General features: G+C 32.8%; 2 protein-coding genes across 3 annotated transcripts in view; both read right to left on the reverse strand.

The window, feature by feature from the left end:
- LOC145329449 (gamma-aminobutyric acid receptor subunit beta-like) overlaps nt 1-547 on the reverse strand; it is a 79643-nt gene extending 79096 nt beyond the window's left edge. For both annotated transcript variants that reach the window (XM_080173599.1, XM_080173598.1), the window contains exons 1-2: nt 468-547; nt 1-79 (exon numbers count right to left, since the gene is read on the reverse strand). The exon at nt 1-79 is cut by the window's left edge and continues 5 nt beyond it. In XM_080173599.1, the coding sequence (XP_080029725.1) occupies nt 1-79; nt 468-476 (88 nt within the window). In that variant the 5' untranslated portion in view covers nt 477-547. The remainder of the gene's footprint in view (nt 80-467) is intronic.
- LOC145329451 (alanine--glyoxylate aminotransferase-like) overlaps nt 1-22001 on the reverse strand; it is a 557715-nt gene that overhangs the window by 239161 nt on the left and 296553 nt on the right. The gene's annotated exons all lie outside the window — the stretch shown is intronic.

Consider the following 22001-nt stretch of genomic DNA (forward strand, 5'->3'; position numbering starts at 1 on the left):
TACACTCTGTGACAGTGATAGTTCCCTTGAGTTGAATGGGTAGATGGAGTAGGAACAGCCATGCTACTAACCAACACTCCTTAAAAATAGAATTATAATGTACCCAAAAATTTAGCTCAAAGTTTAAAAGAAGTCCCTCGATGTCAAAGAAATTATAGAGGTCAATTTAAACTGAAATTTTATACATCCTAGTGTGCGTATGATTTTAACATTATTGGTATAGATTCTCCTCTGACCCAAGAATGACTAATTACCATTGACTTCCATACAAACAAAAACATGCAGTCAAAGGGATGGTAATCTACTGGTTCTCTATTAGGCACCTTTAATTTTTCCTTGTTTTAATTTGAAGAAACTTTGCTTTTGAGATTGTTTTGAGATCCTTAGAGGTTTACAAAATATTAGCAACCCCCCTACCCCTGGATTATGTTAAATGAGTATCTGCGCTATTATGGAATTTAATTTACCTGCGCCATTGTTGTTCTCTTTATATAAATAATTTTAGTAAGAGTAACTTTCTCATTTTAATTATCATTTTTATTCATCTGAAATTAAATATTTTTTTAACAAAATATTAATATTATAATTTTTAGGTGTTTTAGCAATAGTCTAAAACTTACAAAAAAAAGTCTTTGAAAAGGACAATCATTTCAGTCAAGTCGAGATGTTAATGGAAAGAAAGAAACACACCATATCTCATCAGGGATCTAAAGGGATAAGACATTAACCGATATATTGGTGTACATCCACAATGATGATACACAAAATTACTCCTTCTGGAGATTAAGATTGGTGGTTTAAACGTTTGAACACTCAACTTAATAAACCAACCAACTGAAGCCCCCAAGCTGTTAAGCCAACGAATAAGAAAACGTTTTAATAAAACTTTGAGGACTAGTGTAATAAACAGTACATTGTCCTATCTTTCTCTGATATCTCATTATATAATGCTTAAAAATTAGGTCATATAGTAAAAGAATATCAAGGTACAAAAAGAGCAAAAAGTATTATTAAATGGTCTTATTGGCATATCAATTTAATTCTAAATTGAAATTTCTTCTGAGGTGAAGAGTTTAAGTAATATCTATATTTCTTTTCATTTTAGATTTCTTAATTTAATAGTTAGTTTAAAAAGTGAATTAAGAATACATATTTTTTGTATGTTTTTTTTAACGGATCGCGGCTATCTACATCAAATTATTGAATTCAAAAATGGACTACAAATATGTTTTTATTTTACTTCTCTTTAAAAAATTTCTTTAAGACCCATACAAGATATAATTTACAATCAGTTTCTAGTTGATACAAAAAATAAAGAATAAAGCTCTAGTTCTTTCATCTATTATACACAATAATCCCATATAACGACGGAAAATTTGATGTTATCCACGAATATTTTGTATATATATATGGTTTTAGACCACAAACATTAAAGATATGTGGAAATCAGTTTTAAAAGACAAAAGCTGCTTAAAAACCATAGATTATTTATTCTTGATTATGCTCCCTGTAATGGGAATGTAGACAAGAAGTTTCATCTGTTTCTTATAGCAACCGAGAAAATCACGATTCCCCAAAACGTGTCATATGGACAGCTAGACGGACAGTCGGACAAACAGACGGAAATTTTCAATTAAAAAGTAGCTTCGCTACTGAAAAGTATTAGAAACTGTTATGTTTTGTTTTGTGTAGAGTGATGATAATAATTTTGCACCTTTCTCTAAATTGTATGCAATTTAAATATGAATAATAATGAGGTCTACACAATTCAGGAAAGCATGTGGTCAGGCAATAAGTAGATAAATAAAAAATCTCTTTCAGCTGCTTAAAATCATTATTGTTCTCTATCCAACTGTAGAAAAAACAAAAATGACAACATTAAAAAAAGCAAAGCTCTGAAATCTAACTGTAGAACAAAAGAACATGACCACTTAATAAGCAAAATATCAATTTAAAAGTATAAACTAAATTTGTTGCAAAATTACTCAAGTACAAGATTCTGATAAACAACATACTTACAGTTTGGGACTTGATTATAGAGAAGCTTAGCTTATCGTGTTTTACCTAGAATAATGGTTCCAAAAACCATATAAATAAGAACATATATAACCCTAGTTCTTAACATGCATTGCTCATTTAGGACTTTCAGAAAAGGTTTACTTTATCACAAAGTTTGTTGAAGAACCTTCGTACAATGACTTTTTAGAGGTAAAAAATTAAATTTAGCAAAATATTTATAAAATTGAAATTCATTAAAATTATTTCTGAGAATAAATCCCCCTCTCAGCGAAGGCCATGGTCATAACTACCAACTTAAAATATTTTATTATATTGTTAGTGTTCACATATAATTTAGATATGTAGAAAACTAAAAAAAAACTAAATAAATTTTCCTCATAGTTCCTTGTCGAGCATTTAATCCCCCCCCCCCCTTTAACTGGAAATTAATTGAAAATAGAGGGGAAAATGGGGGTAGTTTTAGATTGTGTATTCATTACTTTAGTAAAGGTTCAATTAGTTTATATAGAGTACCTGGGAAGCCAGGCAGGATTAGAGAACCCCAGGTATAGTCCCTGCAATGTTAGAGACTTAGGCACATGAAAAGAAATTACCCCATACTATCTTTATAGGGTAGTGTGTCTGTGCTTGATTGGCACCTTGTGGTAAAGTACAAATGATATAAAACATATTTCGTATTTCTTTAAAATATATGTACATAGAAAGTATATATGTGCAGTGTAACATCAACATCTTGAAAATGACCAAAGGTTTACATTATATAATCACGGAAGCTTACTGCCGGTTTCATGCTTTTTGATATTGTATTGGGTGATTGATCCACATTATAACAATATTCGGGAATAGTCCTTTTCGTAACATCGCCCCATAAGGGGCGATTCGTCGTATTTTTAAAATGGCTTTTTATAGGTTATTTTAGGTTAGGTTATATTGCCCCACAGGGTTAGGTAATTGGCCCCGCAGAGTTAGAGCCCCCTGCAGGGGCTAGAAATAGGAGAAAAGCTACTGTGAAAAATACGAAGAATCGCCCCATAAGGTGCGATGTTACGAAAGGGACTATACCCCAATATTCTTTTGAATTTTCTAAGACAATTTTGTAAGACAAATAGCTGTATTTCAAATGTCCTGTTCAAGATGTTTTTTCACATGCAAAACTAATTATGTGAAAATAGTACGTACAGTTTGTATAAAATAACTTTACTTTACTATTTTTTCAAAAATTAAATAGTAAAGTATACTAAATTACAAATCAAATAAGAACAAAACAAAAAACTAACATTTTCCCTTGATTCTTGAGTGATTATGTCTGTTTGTGAAAGGTTGATAATGGTAATATAGACAGTTAAGTAGCCATACTCAGTCAATTTATGTACATTTTACATAAATACATTCGGACATTCTTAAGCATACAACAAAAAGATGCCAAAAAAGAATGCTTTAACCCCTATGCATTACCTTAAAAAGCCATGTAATAGACTACAAAAACGCCTAATAGGTTAATGTTTTTAACCTTCTGGGGCAACTAGGGAAACTTGTGGAGGGGGGGGGGGGGATTTTTTTGGAACGGTGGTGGTACACTCCCCTAAAATAGATATAAACCTTCCAGGACATATGAGAAGCTACATTGTAAAGGAGAACCATATCGGTCCAGCGGTTAGTAAGATCCTTCGCTACAGACAGAAAAACACATCACACACACACAAAAAAACATCCTGTAATTTCTATACCAATCTTTATACCAGAATAAAAGCACCCGTGAGATCGGAGAAAATAGATTTCGAAATTAGATATGGAAGTTGTTACTTTTGTGTTACTTTTGCAGAGAAGCTAATTTATAGAATTACTGATTTTATAAAATTAAGCACTAGGCTTGAAAAATATAAAGGACAAAAAATATGCATAATTACTACGCTAAAAGATGTTTTTTGTTCCTATTTAGTCTGTAGCACAGTGTCCTACTGACCCCTATTTATACAAAATTTATTTGAATAAAATGGAAATGGATTTAACATCAGGGAGGTATGGGACATTGGACTGTAAAATACACTGGTAACAAAAGTGTTATGACCAAGTTATCTCATTCGTTGGCCTAAAAACTTTGGTTACTATTTATTAAATTTTATTGGTTGGTTCAAAATTTCTATTCTTTAATCTTCCCAGCCAAATTTTTAAGTTACAATAGAGTAATGTCGTAAATCATTAGAGGATTATTTTAATTTATTGTCCATTGTCTTATCCCCTAAGATCCCTGATTTAACACACATGTTTGAATTTGTATAAAGACCTCACCAGACACTTAGAGATCAGGAATTAAAAATTTTATTGAGTAAAAATAATGATTGTCCTGTGGCAGCCAGGATACAGTTTAAATAAAATATTTTTGGCAATTAAAATGTAAAAATCTTTTAAAATTTTGTTAATTGTTAATTGTGTGATAACAAGGATAACAACATCGATCTTTAAAAAGCGAAGCTTTGAAATTAGACAGTATTACAAACAAACATAAACACTTAATAAGCAGTGTATTAATTTATTAGTCTAAACAAAATTGTAATTAAAGGATACTTTTTAAGTACATACATACTTACAGTTTTGGTGATTGGATCTAAGTTGATGTAAACATTTTATTTCTTTGAATAAGAATGATAAATTACATCAAAATAAACCAATTTTAAGGCTATGAACTATTCTTTAATGCCTGTTGTTCATGTGATACATTGTTAAACTGTTCCCTGGGGTAAAATTATTTAAAACAATGTAATTGTCTTGCAAATATATTTATAAAATATATTATGCTCAGCGTTTTCATAATTTAAGCTGTGAATAGGATTATATTTGCAATTGTTTCAGGTATAGAATAGTTTAAGTATAACATGAAGCATCATCTTTTTAGAACAACTTGCAGGTTAAGAAATACATTATTTATGAAAGAATTTGAAAATTATAACATCCAGTGTCTCATCAATGTATCCATAGGCGTCCAAGGGGGGGGGGTAATGGGGCGATTACCCCCCCCCCCCCCCTATTTAAAATTTACCCCTACCCTGGGGGTGCCGTAGGCACCCCCAACCATTTAGGAGGGGGTATTTACCCCCCTTAAACAATTTTGGGGGGGTAAATACCCCCCCCAAAATAAAAAATCTCTAATAAAAAAAATTTTTGCGCGCTTCGCGCGCATTTTTAATACTATATATTTAACTAGCGGCTACGCCCCTAGAGGCCTCTAGGGGCACTTGAGGAAGAGAGAGTCGAATTTAGTAAATCAATTTCTTATTTTAGATTTTAAAAGAAAAAGTAAAAAAAAATTACGTTTGATATTTGTTTTTCGTTGAACTCTCTTTCTAAAATTGAGAAATTTAAAAAAAAATTAATTTCTCTAGGGAGGGTGGTGGTACCCTCCCCCAAAATAGTTATAAACCTTCCAGGGACATATGAGAATCTACCCTGTTAAGGAGAACCCGATCGGTTCAGTGGTTAGCGAGATCCTTCGCTACAAACAGACAGACAGACAAACAAACAAACAAACAGACAGACATCGTTCTACTTTGTATTATAGAGGATAAAATTTCAATAACCCCCCCAAAAAATTTTACCCCGGGGGTAAATTTTAGGGGGGGGTAAACTAAATTTACCCCTGCCAACAGATTTCAGGGGGGGTAATTACCCCCCCCAAGCAAATTTTACCCCCGGGGTAAAAATTTTGGGGGGGGTAAAAAGAATTTGCGGCGAGCTTCGCGCGCCATTTTACCCCCCCCAAAAACGAATTACCCCCCCCCTAAAAAATTTTTACCCCCCCCAAAATAAAAAGCTTGGACGCCCCTGAATGTATCCCAAATATATTCACACCTCATTTAAGATTGTATCTTTGTTAAAACAATTCAAGTTACATTTTAGGTGTTAAAAATGTTTACAGCAGACTAATAATTTAGACAAATTCTAATTTCACGGGTTGTAAATGATTTTGAATTTATACAGAAGGTTTTCTATACACTTATTTAATGGCTACGCCCCTTCAAATTATTTTCAATATTGTTTTCAATACGTAATGGGAGGGGGTTAGAGTGCTCCTATGTCAATAAAATGACGAACATATAGTAAGTTCAACCTGGTTGGTCCCCTCTAAAAGCTAAGAAATCACAAGCGATAATACAATGGATAATAAATTTATGTACATTTCCAATTATTTTTTGATAAAAAATTAGTTGATTAAAATTAGTTGTTGAAAAGTTTGGGCGATATCAGTTTGAAATCATGCATTCAAAATTCAATAAAAGATGCTAACGAATAAGATAACATTAAAGTTACTTTGTGTACCTGTAACAGTCAAGTATTTACTCCTTCCATGCCAAAAACTACATACCCAAACAGCCATTGAAGCAACATATAGAAGCTATTCTTTCAAGTGCAGGTACAGTTACTAAAGAATCAAATTCTAATCGTTCACAGAATATTTTATTCAATTGTTAGTAAAAAATCTTTCTATTTCATGATGTTTAATTTGAATATAAATGGCCGCTTTCCTCATGTGTCTAGTTGCAGTGTAAGGGTGTCCCGTAGGAGATTGCTACAATGAAAATATCCCCACCCTTTATTTTGATTTTTTTTAAAGATTGAGGGAAGGTTTTGGGGATTTTTGAAGGGAAAGCACCGATTAGATATGCATTTCTGGCTTTTCAGATCTTGCAGATATGCATTCTGACTAGAAGAAAAAGTGGTGGAATGGGCAGATTGTTTGGTAAACTGATCAAAGTGACGAGGTAAAGAGAAGGTACATGATTAAGATATTTGAATATCTATACCTGTTCCATGAGCCCTTCCCTCTAGCATAAAAGTTTATATACGCACCAATAAGATTATACAACTTCCTTAGGTGTCCAACCATACACACATACATATATGATAATCCTGTCAAAACATCCTGCGCCCGCCAGGATGGATTTATTCAAAAACATTACTCTAAGTTACGTATAATTTCCAGACTTTAAAGTCAAATAATTATAGAAATATGCTTTGTTAATATTAATGTGTCTTTTATCATCTAGAAATCCCTATTGTTTTTTCAAGCCAACTAATTAAAGAACGAGGTTATAAACTTTCAGTCAAATGTCCCATCTCTCCCTGAATAATGTTTCACAAATAATAGTTGCTTCACACACAAATTGCGATACTGATCGCACATCTTTCTCCAACCTTATACACCTAAGACCTGTAAACTAGAATATGATGTTTACAATATTTAAACTTTAATATAACACAACGATATCAGCCTATTTCAGGCTGATTTAAAGCTGTGACATATTAGTATAAAATAATTCTAAAACCCACCTAAAGCTTTTATTATAAAGATCAACAAAGTTGGTCACCATATTTTAGTTTCTTCACCCTTCATGAAAAAGTTGCATATTTGTTTGTTGAATGAAACCAAACTAGGACTTGAATATCCTAAAGAGCGAAGTAAATTAAAGAAACAAGTTTGATAAATTTAAGACAGCAATATTATGCAGGGATCTTAAGACAATAAACTATGTAATCATAAGCATCCATAATGATGATTAATAAAATTACCCCTTCTGTAGAGTAAAATTATTGGTCGAAAAGTTTGAATAACTTATTTGTAACAAACCAATAGTTATTAAATACAAGTACACAAATGTTTTGAGTCAAACTTTGGGTACCAGTGTAATTTACAGTCCAATGTCTCCTCTTTCATGATATTATGCCATAAGTAACAAAAATGCTGAAAAGAGAAACAATTTTACTATTTTACAGTGAAAGATCCAAAATGTTATGGTGTATAAGTGCACACATTAGAATATTAGAGATATCTAGAACATATCCCCTAGAAGAAACACCCTGTACATGACTATTAACAATTTGCCAGGGAAATAGGGAACATTCGGCTGTTGATTACAATAATCTTCAAAGCGATATAATAACGTTTCTTAGTTGTTGGCTTAACAACTTTTGGGGATTTTGATTGGTTGGTTCACCAAGTTGAGTGTCTAAATGTTTAAGCCACTAATTGTAATCTACAGAAGGTGTAATTATGTGTATCATTATTTAGTATGAACATCAACTTGTCGGCCATTGTCTTATTCCTTAGATCCCTGCAATTTTGAACCTATTTGATGTGAAAATGTAAACTAATTTATTAGAGTTACTATAAATGGATTTTAATAACCTAATAAAATTTAGGGTCTGCATCCAATGAAATAATTATCTTTTGCATTAAAATATACATAAACAAACAAGGATGATAAAATCCATTTGTAACAATGCTTAATTATATACATAAACTACTAGGCAGTGAGTTTTAGAGAAGCTTTGCACATAAAAAGAAAAGTACTTATAAATAAAATTTAATTTCGTATTGAATATTATCTTTAAACCCTTTTAATAGATTAAGAGGAATTAACTTTCCAGTATGGACTTGAAACCGATTGATAGCCGCTGGATTAGAACCGATTCTCAGCCATACTGAAAAGTCATGTATATCATTATATTACAGTCAGATTTCCACAAATATTTAAAAAAAAATTTAAATTGTGTAAATATTCAATAACAGCGGAATGCCGTCTACAATACGATGCGATACAATAACAATTTTCAATATTTTAATAAATATGAATAGTAACAATTCAAATCTAAATATAACCCATAACAGGGAAGTTGAAATGTTATTAATCTACTTGCATAGATAATTTATTATACCGAGTAAATCTTATTTCCAAGGTTAGGCAAAGCTTCCTACTCTAGGATACAATAATTGTAGAGTGAGAGAAATCCTTTAAATTTAATTTTCGGTCTAAAAATTTGCATATATACCTAGTAAACTATTTTATTTTGTTAAAGAGATCATTGACATATTCCATTAAAGTGTAAGTTATTGTTATAATTTAAATGTAAATTTTTATGTAAATGATTAAGACAAATAAAGAATCAAATAATAATAGTAGTATCTGCAGACAAAAGACAAAAATACATATGTAATAATCCTAAAATTGCATGCAAGGGACAGGGAAGTTTTAACTCCTTTCTTATCATATTTTCATTTTAGTTAAATTGATATAATTTCTAACTATTCAGGGATATTTAGTGATAAAACAATGGAATATAAATTACTATACATCCAAATGATAATGAACAAAAATAACCATTCTGTAGATAAAAGTTATTAGTTGTAAAGTTTGGACACTTTTAGTTTGAAACCATCCAATCAAAATTTTCTAAAGGTACCAAAATGTTTTGGATCACTTAATAAGATAGAATGGATTTAAAACTTTTAGTATCAGTTTAATTCACAATCCAATGGTCCTTTCCTCCCTGCCTATATACTATCATACTTTATCTGTACCTTCCTTCTTAGGAGTTATTTGTGGCATTGTAGTTATAATTTATTACATTCTATGGAAACTGGAGCAGGTCAATAGAAAAAAAATATTATTGCATTTTTAAATTTTAAATAAGTATATCATTTAAAATTAGCAAGTTGACATTTTCATCTGATTGTTTCAGAGAGGGAATTAATTAACATTTGACTCTAAATTATACTTTTACCCAATGTTTTATAAATATGTATTTTATTTTGTACTTTGGATGCTTATTTGAATTTTTTATTGGTTTTTTCCAAACTAATAGTCTCCAAACTTTTAACTAACAATTTAAAAGAGGCAATATTGATTTACATCATTTGGTTCACTTTATCAATCATTATTGTCTTATATCTTAAGATCCCTGGATTGTTTTCTTCTTATAAAATAGAGCAGTTTAGATGGAAACAAATAGCCACTGAAAAATCAGGAAGTCAGGAATACAAAAATAAAAAATTGTTCACGCTCTCCCTAAAGATAAATTGTACAAAGTGCTGTTCTTGTGTTGGTAATGTCTTAGAATCAATTATATCGGTTATAAGACATTAACAAAAGTGGTCATTACTGACATATTATTGAAAATGACATACGCTGTTAGAACAGCTGGTATATTTGTTGATATCTTAAAATCATGAAAACTTCAAAAAAATTTCTTTACAGATCGATGATATTATAATCTTAATACGACTATAGAGTTTTGTTGATGAAAACATAACAGAAAATTGACAATATATAAGTTACAGATAAAATTATCCCTCTTTAGCCAATCCCTTGATCTACGGAATTGAGAATAGGTAACATAAAGATGAGATCAGCTCATTAACAAAAGTGCATCCAACAAGAAACAGAGATACCCAAGAAAGCCCTTTCCAGTATGGCTTCGATCCGCTGGATTAGAACCGGTTCATAGCAAAAAATCATTCATAGCATCGTACTACAGACAATTTACCACGAATATTAAAATAAAAACCACGCCGACAAAACTGGTTTTAATCTTACAATTTCAAATTCTAATATCCACGGCAACCTGTCTATAATACGATGCGATACATAACAATTCAAATATCAGCTCAATAATAATCAAAGAAGAAACCTATCAGAGATTTTGAACTTAATACATTCTTAAAGGAGTAAGGCATGCAAGTCTAATCTCCTAAATTTTTTTATCTATAGTTTTTTAAAATATGTTACAATAGGCCATTAGTTGATAATATTATTGAAAAATAGCTTTAAATATGTAAGTTAGTAATCTCTCATAAAAAAGCTTTATGAAATATCGTGAAAATAAAAAAATGTATACAAGAAGAATATAGCGTTTATAATCTTATTTGCATTATTAGTATTCACTAGCCATATTAAACCTTTTATTTCTTGCACAATTTTGCAATTTCCGATTTTTTTCTGTAGCAAAGTTGCACTATAATCCATTCAGTTTTTTTTTTTACAAAAAATAAGCATTTTGTTAAGCATTTTATAGAATCTTACATTTGTGAATGCTTATAGGATCAATTGGTGTTCGAATGTGTTTACTATGTATTAAATTACGCAACAAATGCATATAAAATTTTGTTTCAGTAAATAACTATAATAAAGTCCTCAAAATGTCCTTTAAACACTGTATCCTATTTAACAGTTTTTCAACAAATTTACGAACAGTTTCGTTATAACTTATACATTTATATTCTGCTCATTCAGTTCTGATACTTGACAAAAGTTAATGTTTGATTGTTCTAACATTTCAGAGCTTCGCTTTTATGGATGTGTCATCCTTGTTTGTTTATATTGTAATAGTACGTGTTTTTTTGCTTGTGTGTGATTTTATGTATTTTTTCTCCTGATTTTATGTGCTAAGAATATTAAAAAGTATCCCATATGATACTTCCCATAAAGGTATTTTGATTCAAACCGTTTAAAAAATTATCCTTTAATAATTATCCTTTGGTATCGAAACAAACTGACTAAAAATCAACGAATATTTTTTGTGCCCATAAATGTGTTTAGTTTGACAGAGATAAGGGAATACGACAATTGGCGATGAATGTTTCCCCTCTAAAAGTATAAAATTAAACCTTAGGTAGCTTCAAATTATTGTGCAGAAAGGATTGTTTTTTATCCCCATATCCCTGGGTTTTGTGGCAAGCTAAAGTCTCAAAATATTGGCTGCACAATCAAGTTTGGCTTCCAAAGATTTCTAGCCGCGTAAAATTGTGTTTTTTTTTTTAATAAAGCTTGTCCTTACATAAAAATAAGAGTATTTCAGTTTGTCTTTTGAAGATTAAGAACTCTTGTTTCAATCTAGGAAGCTTTTCTAGGGAAGTGTAGGTTAACCAACCTCCAAAAAAAATGGCCAATAGCTCTACCCCTCTCATACTTTTTTTACTTTACTTTTAATACTTAAACAAATGTGGGTTGACAGCTTCATTGGTTTTTATAACCTACCGCAGACCAATTTAATTTTTCGTGACCCGAACCTTAAACATTTTGATTTGAAGTAGAGGTTTTTTTTCTACTTTTAGAACTGAATGAAAAAACTTTAAAGGAATGGAACAAGACTAAAACAAGTCCAGTTATTTAGCTGAGCCGCGGCTGCCAATACCGGCTAGGTATATATAGTGACCAGCAGTTTTTACCATCATTGAATTTAAGCAAGACTCCCCGGACTCGGTGCAGTTGCACAAAAGGTACATTTCTAAAGTAATCCCATTACACATGTGTAACTTTATAGAATAAGTGCTGTTGTAGCTGCATTTATACTGTTATCTATGTGTATTTAAGAGTTCTAGTACTAGACTTAAACCCCACATGAGTCCATCCAAACAAAATAGAATGCATTTGTTTAAAAGGACATTCATATAATATTTTTTTTTCATTCCGGTTGTTATTAATTTATTCGTAAGAAATACAAAAAATGCTTGTTTAATGATATGACAATATCAACTTCATATACAAGATCTAGTAGCAAAATGAATAATAAAGATATAAATGATTATTAAAAAGTTAGGTAAAGAGTGTCTCTTTAATATAATCCTGCAGGGCCAAAATGTAGAGCAAAGTTTCTACTTAACAAGATTACCCCGCTTTCTTATATCACTATTTTATCTAATACCACACAAAATAGTCAGATCATATAAATACTACATAATACATACATCCTTATATATAAGGATCATGATGTGTGTCTGTCTGTGTGTACAAAAGGATCTTGCAAACTGCTGAACCGATATGAATCTCCTTTACAAGAAGCTTCTTATAGGTCCAGAAAAGGTTCAAAAGTATTTTCAAGTGCATAAAAAGGCATAACCAATAGTTATGAAGAAATATAAAAAATTACGTTAGGTTTTTATGATAGAAAAAATAACAAATCCTAACATTGGGCCTTATCATATAAAATTTTCAAGGCTAGTTTAGAAGTTGTGGATTTCCTAGCCTCATATAGGCGAGACTTAGAAAACCATATTGAGCTAATTCAATTTAGTGTTTAAATAAAGACCAACCAAGTTTTATAACTTATTGAGCGTAGGCCTCTAGGGCTGTAGCGGCTAGATTAAATATTGCAAGATTCTTTATTCATATTTATGTAATCATATTTTTAGATGTGTCAAACTATAGATTAAATATATATACAAAACAAGGATGACAAAGCGAATCACTGAAACGGTAAGACAAACGGACATTATCACTTGTATTTTGTCAGAACTGAATAAGCAGAATATAAATTTATAAGAGTCGAAGCAAAATTATAAGTAAATTTGTTGAAAAACTGCTTGATACAGGTTAATGTTTATGGGCATACTTACATTTTTAGGACTTGATTATAGAGTTGCTTCGCGTATAATATCGTACTTTGTTGTCCCAGAAATCAGTATACGAAAAATCAGATCAATTGGATAATTAGTTCACATAAAAAATTTGTTGTTAAATCGTACCTAACTACTACAGGAATCACCATGCAAAGTTTGAAATCGATAGGACAATTCTAACATGCCTTAATTAAGGAAAAAAGCTATCCGTTACAGACGTACGGACGGACGGACCTACCCTAATTATAGAAAATCTTCGCTTAAAAAAAAATTAAAATCAATCCCCATTAAATGAACAATTTTGTTAATGTTAGTATAATAGCGTGAAATGTGACGTCAGATCTCGCTCTTTTCCTGGGATGCAGTGGACATTGGACAAAAAAATTTTCAAATACCCAAATTTTTAAAACTACGCTATCTTAAACGTTGGCTCAAAAACTTTTTTTTTCTCATTAATTTTGAATGGTTGGTTCCAATCTATAAGTGTCTAACTTTTCAACAGATAATTTGAATCTACAAAGAGAGTAATTTGATTTACCATCATTGCAGATGTACACAAATTTAACAAATTCATCCTTTAGGTTTTTCTCATCAAGAGTTTGATATTCTAATTTTTTTTCTGCAATTTAAATCACTGTGGGCTACAATTGAATCAAGACAAAAGTAAGTGCCGAGCCCTGGGACCTATGTAGGGTGAAAATAGACATAAATCCTTGATGATTCCAGGTAGAGACAAAATATTTTAGCGGGGTCTTTTGTTTTTTTTTCAATTTAAAGTTCAGAAAAGAAATTGAAAAAAATATGAAAATCTTTAATAAAAAACAAACAAAAAATAATTTTCAATATTTTTTTTTACTAAAAGATACAAACAACTTATATAAATACTATAAGCTTTAAAAAAATCACAATTTTCAAATTTAGACTTTCAATATCAAGATTTGTAGAAAAAACCTAACAACAAATTCTAACATATTTCTGATCAACATAGCAATAAAACGCCTTTTGCAAAATCTTTATCATCAAAAATAAATAGAACTTACTAAAGACTTTTTTTCATTTAAACTTATACTTTTCACATTAATTAACTTTAAAGATTGATTTTTTCTAAAAGAAAGGTTGCGTGATTTTTTTATTCATAATTAATTGCCTAATTTTGAGATTCAGATAAAAAACCTTACTGCTTTATATCATTGGATACTCTACTAGCAGCGGCTACGCCTCTAGAGGCATATAGGGACCCTTAGGTTGGGGGGGAAGACGAACCCCCCCTGACAATTTAATTTTTTTTTAATGAAAAAGTTAAAAACATTTATTTTGGAGAGTTGATTCTCTTGGGATAGTGATGGTACCCTTCCCCAAAATAGTAATAAGCCTTACCAGGACATATGAGAAGCTACCATGTAAAGGAGAACCATATTGGTTCAGTGGTTAGTGAGATCCCTTGGTGTACATTGACTCACATAGAACGTGTTACTTTATTATAAAGATACATACATATATACAAAGAAACTTTACAATCAGAGTATGTCTGTTTGTTCATCTGTCTGTATAAAAACATTACAGAATATATTTATTTGGTAATAGCGGCTACGCCCCTAGAGGCCTTTAGAGGCACTTGAGAGGGGAAGAAGTGGTTGAATTCTACAACTAGATTTTTATTTTAGACTTAAAAAGAAAAAGTTATTTTTTTTGTGTGTGAAATGGGGTCCTTTTTTAGGGGTTGATTTCTCCTAGGATGGTGGAGGTACCCTCCCAAAATAAGTTATAAACCTTCCAAGAACCAATGAGAAGCTACGTAAAAAAAAGAGAACCATTGATCATTCTTAATTACTATTCAGGGATCTAAAGGGATAAGACAATGACTGCTAAATTGATTTACATTCCCAAATATGATACATGGATAACCCTTCTGTATGTTTCAGTTAATGGTTGAAATGTTGGGCACTTAATTTAATAATCCAACCAAACAAAAATCGCAACAGGTCCCCTAAGTAGTTAAGCCAACGAATAACAAATTCCTATATTAAACTATGGGGACTAATCTAATAAACAGCCCATTGTCCCATCTCGCTCTGATTAATATATTTTTGTATCTGTATGGAAAAAGAACAATTTAATCATAATTCAGGATAAAAATTATTTTATCACTAGCGGTTTTGCCCCTAGAGGCATCTAGGGGCCCTTGATAAGTGGGGGAAAGTTGACCCCTTCCCTACTTTCAGTTTTAGTATGTAAAAGAAAAAGTTTTTTTTAAATGTTGGGTAGGAACTAATTTTTCTAAACTCAAAACTTCTCAGGACCATGAAAAACTTGAACCAAGAAGAACTATATCAGTTAAGTGGTTACAAAGAATCTTCGGTACCGACAGACACCCTTACACACACACACACAAACAGACAGACACAGAAACTGTTACTTTTATATAAGAATTAATAGACACTAAACTACTCCTTAGTATGTTGATCCTATTATCAGTCTAAAAGATAGGTCAATAAAGAAGAACCAAATTGGTCCAGCGGTTAGCAAGAACTTTAGGCACAGACAGAAAAAACATACGGACATCCTATCTTTTTTATACAGGGATATAACTTTTAAATGATAGAAAATTTTTTTTTTCCAGATGATATATTCTCCCTGCTTTAAAGCACTATTTATGATACAAAATAGATTGATGTCTGTTTGTCCATCTTTCTGATGCTTAAGAACTGATATGGTTCTTTTTTTACTTTACTATGTAGCTTCTCATTGGTCCTTGGAAGGTTTATAACTTTTTTTGAGAAAGAGAAGAGAAATCGCCCCTTAAAAAAGGACCACAACACACAAAAAAACTGTTTCTTTTTAAGCCTAAAATAAAAATATAGTTGTTGAATTCAACCACTTCTTCCCCTCTCAAGTGCCCCTAAAGGCCTCTAGGGGCGTAGCCGCTAGTACCAAATAAATATATTCTGTAATGTTTTTATACAGACGGATGAACAAACAGACATACTCTGATTGTAGAGTTTCTTTGTATATATGTATGTATCTTTATAATAAAGTAACACGTTCTATGTGAGTCTTTGTGCACCAAGGGATCTTACTAACCACTGAACCAATATGGTTCTCCTTTACATGGTAGCTTCTCATATGTCCTGGTAAGGCTTATTACTATTTTGGGGAAGGGTACCATCACTATCCCAAGAGAATCAACTCTCCAAAATAAATGTTTTTAACTTTTTCATTAAAAAAAACTTAAATTGTAAGGGGGGGTTCGTCTTCCCCCCCAACCTAAGGGTCCCTATATGCCTCTAGAGGCGTAGCCGCTGCTAGTAGAGTATCCAGTGATATAAAGTAGTAAAGTTTTTTATCTGAATCTCAAAATTAGGCAATTAATTATGAATAAAAAAATCACGCAACCTTTCTTTTAGAAAAAATCAATCTTTAAAGTTAATTAATGTGAAAAGTATAAGTTTAAATGAAAAAAAGTCTTTAGTAAGTTCTATTTATTTTTGATGATAAAGATTTTGCAAAAGGCGTTTTATTGCTATGTTGATCAGAAATATGTTAGAATTTGTTGTTAGGTTTTTTCTACAAATCTTTATATTGAAAGTCTAAATTTAAAAATTGTGATTTTTTTAAAGCTTATAGTATTTATATAAGTTGTTTGTATCTTATAGTAAAAAAAAATATTGAAAATTATTTTTTGTTTGTTTTTTATTAAAGATTTTCATATTTTTTTCAATTTTTTTTCAGAACTTTAAATTGAAAAAAAACCAAAAGACCCCGCTAAAATATTTTGTCTCCACCTGGAATCATCAAGGATTTATGTCTATTTTCACCCTTCATAGGTCCCAGGGCTCGGCACTTACTTTTGTCTTGATTCAATTGTAGCCCACAGTGAAATGCAAAGCCCTTTTTTCAATAATGTTACTTAAACAAAAAGAGCCCACTTGAAAAGATATGCTAGTAAAAAGATACAGCAAGTAATAAAGACGTTTAACAATAAATGTGTATGTATAGATGTATAACCCAATCAATTACTTGGGCCATTTTTTAGCAAATTACTTTCTGATCTTTTGTAGCGACTTTGTCGCCACTGGCTGATATTCAAAGATCTAATTAAGTGTTATCACAGGGTCCCTAACCATTTGTAAAGTTACATATGGCTTGTGTCTCCTCTATTCTTTTACTTTAATAATTGAACCTTTGCGCTTAATAGAATAATCTGAAATATGTTTAACCTTTACATTAGAAACTAATAAACCTTCAAAATAATTCTTATATATCAGTTCCTGCCTTTGTATGCTTATTATTTTTAGGGATAACATATTATTTTAATGTAAGCGCCATTGTCCTCTCCCCCCGGTGGAACGAAAACAAGAATAAAGGTATAGAAAATGGAAAGTCATGTCTAGACAATGTAATGTGTTGAAAGAATAATGGGTAATATTTTGGAATGCACTCTCATATTTAACTGACCTTTACATTACCATATTTATATTACACCAGGAATAAAAGAAACATAAACAGAACTTTAAAAGATAAAACAAACAAAAAGCTCCTCTGGACTTATTAAGATTTGTTTTCATTACTTCTAGCGGCTACTCCCCTAGATACTTCTAGGGGCACTTGAAGTAAGATTTCATTTGCTGTAAATTATTGAACTTCAAGAAAATGTTCAAAACATTAAAATGATTCTTGATAAAATGTTGGCAGATTTTTAAAAAAATATGCATAACATCAATTGAATTTATTTTTCTATTTCCTTTTCTTCCTAACATATTTAGTATTACCTGCAGGAGCAATAATAATATGGTGAGGTAAGAAAGGTCAGATTTTTATTATCTATAATGTATGTTAGGTAAAGAAAATCAAGGGTGTGACCACAAATTATCTGTTCTGGAAAAATGTATTTGAAGTAAAATTTCGATGTTTCCCTTTAGGTACATTGTTGAGCATAAATACCCATAGTCCTTACTTCTTTGTTTTTTAAATAAATTGAAATCATGAGAAGAGGGCAGTTTTATTATTTTATTTTAAGTTAGGTTATATTGTGTACTGGGTAGACCCGCGGGTATAAGAACCACAGGTGTTAGTCATAGGACCCCCCCACCCCCCAACATATTTTCAAATAAGTTGAAAGTTGTTATGTGCATAACAGGCAATGTGTAGGAAAGTATGTAAATCTTTTTTTTTCTATTTGTGACAACCTTTAATCCTATATTTGAATGAAGGATTGTAATAAAATAATATACAAAGAGTTTACCAGTGCCATTTAGGGTTTAATCTTTTGTTCCAACTCCTTTGGGTTGAGTATATTGTAATCCAAATCTTTTTCTTGTATTCAATAAAAGTTTATACATTCTTTACAATATAGAGTTTGTGTTGGAATGTATTTCTTGTATTCCCTGGCAAGTCCGAACCCATTAATTCCCTTTTCCTTACACCAGAGAATGAGTGTGTTACGCGGCATTCCTAACTATCTCCGCGCGTCGCTTGTAAACAAACAAAAAAGACGCGCACTTTTCCTTTGATGATTCCCATGTGAGGAGCTACGTGAATGAAAATAATGTATTGGTTGAATATACATGCGCTCTAATCCGTGGAAGATCTCAAATAAGCCTTCCTGCTTAGTTTGACATCATATGTGGTAAGAATTTATCTTTTAATTCTTAATAATAAGCGTAGAATGGTACAATTATATGAAGAAATTTAAATCATTAATTTTTCAACAAATAGACCATTTAACTGCTAAGTTTTATCATACGAATATTTTCCTTTATTTTATTGATCATTTGAATCTAAAATTATCAATTTCTGATGCGATTTAATATGTTTCGTGCCAATTTAAAGTTTTTTAGAAATTTTATATTTTTAATTAAATTGAAATCACGCAACCTCGATCTTACAAAAATAATAACCATTAATCTTATGTAATTAATTCTTATATTTTTGTTTTAGACTTACTGTTTTCATGGTAATAAATACACATTCGTAAACTTCACTATGTTGGTCATTCGGAGGGCTTGGAGATAAGATTTCGAGAACGGCTAGGCATTGCGTTCCGAAACAATGAAAACAAGACAGAACAGATGCGGCTAAGAAGAATCTGTGAAGTTTTGTGAATGTGTTGGTTGTGATACCTTACCACACATTATTATAGTCGTAATCAGTACAGTTAACTTTAGTGACAATTATGGGTCCTAAAAAGAATAAAGGCGCTCAATTGGGATTGCGGCTGCGCCCAGCCGTCGAGGCCCTAACCAGTGAACTAAGTAAAGTGATGAAGTTGGTCAGTGAATCTTCAGAGCTTGACGTTAGACATTTCACTAAGGAGTCAATCCTTGTCCATGACAAGTTCGAGACATTCGATAGCATCATGGTCGGTTTTAGCAAGCTTGGTGTGAGAATCCAAGAGCTTGAGGAGTTTAGTGACATTTATTCTGATATAGTTACTGTGCAAAAAGACTATAGTGCTCTGAAGGATGCTCTAAATGCTATAGAAGAGCTTAGTGACATTCAAAGTGTTGTTGATTTAGTTGGTGATAATTTGCCTGACCATAAGGCTGAACTATATGATCGATGCTTAAAGATTGTGAAAGTTATTAAAGGGTCATATTTTCCCTTACCTGAACCAATTATAAACACTTTGTCTGCTTTGATGAAACGGCTGGCTGAGGTTAAGCTTGAACCTGTGAAGCCGCCCATAACGACGGCGGGTGCCTCGACAGCATCGCCATTTGTGTCACCGTTTGGCACACCACAGTTTGGCACCGGTTCTATGTTCACGCCAGGATATATGAATCGTGTCGACGAACGTCTTCTTCCCAGCTTTGACGGCCAAGAGGCAGCCTACGTAAGTTTCAAGGACAATTTTAAAAAGCTTACTGTAGGACAGGACCCGTCATATTTACAGTTATTGTTGAGCAGTGAAAAGGTCTGTAAAAATAAAGAGTTGAGACTCCAGTTAATTCAGATTCAATCGCATGAATCTCAATGGGCTTACCTTGATGCACGTTTTAAGTCCAAGACACGTCAGATGCTCTGCCTTTTCAACCAATGGGAGAAGAAGTCTAAACCGTCGGACTCCAACCAGATTGTGACTGTGTTAGCAGAGTTTGGTGGTGCAGTTAGCCAGCTCGAGCAGCTGACTAAAGATGATGATGATGATGAGGTTACCACAAGCCAGTGGTTGACCGTGATCCTTCTGGAGATGTTATCCAAGAAATTGCCACGTGATTTTCAAGATAAGCTCAACCTAGCGTTGGGCTCGATGGATACCCCAGATGTTCCAAAGCTGTTGAAGATTATTGAGGAACAGAGGGGCGCCATTTTGATGAGGTGCTCGACTGATGTAGACACCCCCTCCAAGAAGAAAGGTAATCCTGCGGCCGCAGCTACAGCCGTTGGTAAACCTGGGTCTCCAGCTAAGACCAAGAAGAAACAGCCTTGCCCGTCGGAAGGTTGTAGTTCTGATCACCTGTTGTTTAAGTGTTCCAAGTTTAGGGATATGTCTGTTCCTGAACGTAAAATCTTCATCAAGAAGATAGGAGCCTGTTTGCTCTGCTTGCAAAAAGGGCATAGGGTTGCCGACTGTCCTAGAGCCGATAAACTTGGCAGCTGTACCATAGACAGCTGCAATCAACCCCATAATAGTTTGATTCATGAGACTGTGGCTGGACAAGTTGCGGCAGTTTATGAATCACAGTTGTTTAGCAAGAACAATTTTATGCTGATGTTGCAGCAGCTCCCAGCATTGGCGGCTGACAATCGTCAAGTCACCGTCAATGCTATGTGGGACTCTGGAGCAAATCTGACATTGATTTCAAGAAGTATCGCCAAGAAGTTAGAGTTGCCATCAACTGGTCGCACAGCTACTATTTCTCTGGCAGATGCAAAGAGCCAAGCATGTCCTACAGTTAAAATTTGCTTGGTTGACCGCAACTGGAATTCCCATATTCTGGAGGCGGCGGTAGTGCCCAGCATTGGTACTGAAGAAGGGTTGCATTCTATTGATCCTGCAGCCGCCGCCGAAATTTTCAACATGAAGCCTGATAATTTTTCTATGGTCGATGGTAAGATTGATATTCTTATCGGCCATCTAACACCAGCTATGTTCCCGTGTGCAGATAAAATGGTTGGTGATTCTAGACTGTACAGAAGCTTATTTGGTACAGGCTATTTAGTTGTGTCTGCAGACGGCAGGACTGTTACTAATCCTGTCGCTTGTAAAGCTGTTAAGTTGGAGGTCAGCAAGATGGAGTTCCTGAGTACAGAAAGTTTGGGGATACAGCCGCCATCAATGTGCAGCGGTTGTAAGAACTGCCGTCATTGCGCCGCCATTGCCGCCGGGCAGTCCGCCTTGGACGTGCGTAAGCGGCAGCTGATTGAAGAAGGTTTGACGTTGGATCTTGAGAACCGTATCTGGACGGCCTCATATCCTTACAAGCAGCCGCCAAGTGTGTTGTTTGATAACTCAGAGCAGGCGTACAAGATCTGCTTACGTGACCGGCAGAGGATGGTCAAAAAAGGTGAATATGACACCTTCTGCCAAGTGTTCCAAGAAGCTGTTTCTCGTGGAGTGTATACAAAAGCTTCGCCAGAAGATCTAGCTTATACTAAACCTGTGTATTATTCGAGCTTAGTCTGCGCATATAAAGAATCTATTTCCACGCCGTTGAGGATATGCGCCAATTCTAGCCTCTGCTGCAAGGGGCTAAGCCTCAATAGTATTATGATGGACGGGCCAGTTCCATTATACTCCCTGATGCACAATCTTATTCGGTTCAGAAGTTACAAGTGTGCATTCGTGGCTGACATTCAGAAGTTCTACAAT

The sequence above is a fragment of the Acartia tonsa genome, chromosome 10 (assembly GCF_053477335.1).
Source record: "Acartia tonsa isolate MP-2025a chromosome 10, ASM5347733v1, whole genome shotgun sequence".
NCBI lineage: Eukaryota > Metazoa > Arthropoda > Copepoda > Calanoida > Acartiidae > Acartia > Acartia tonsa.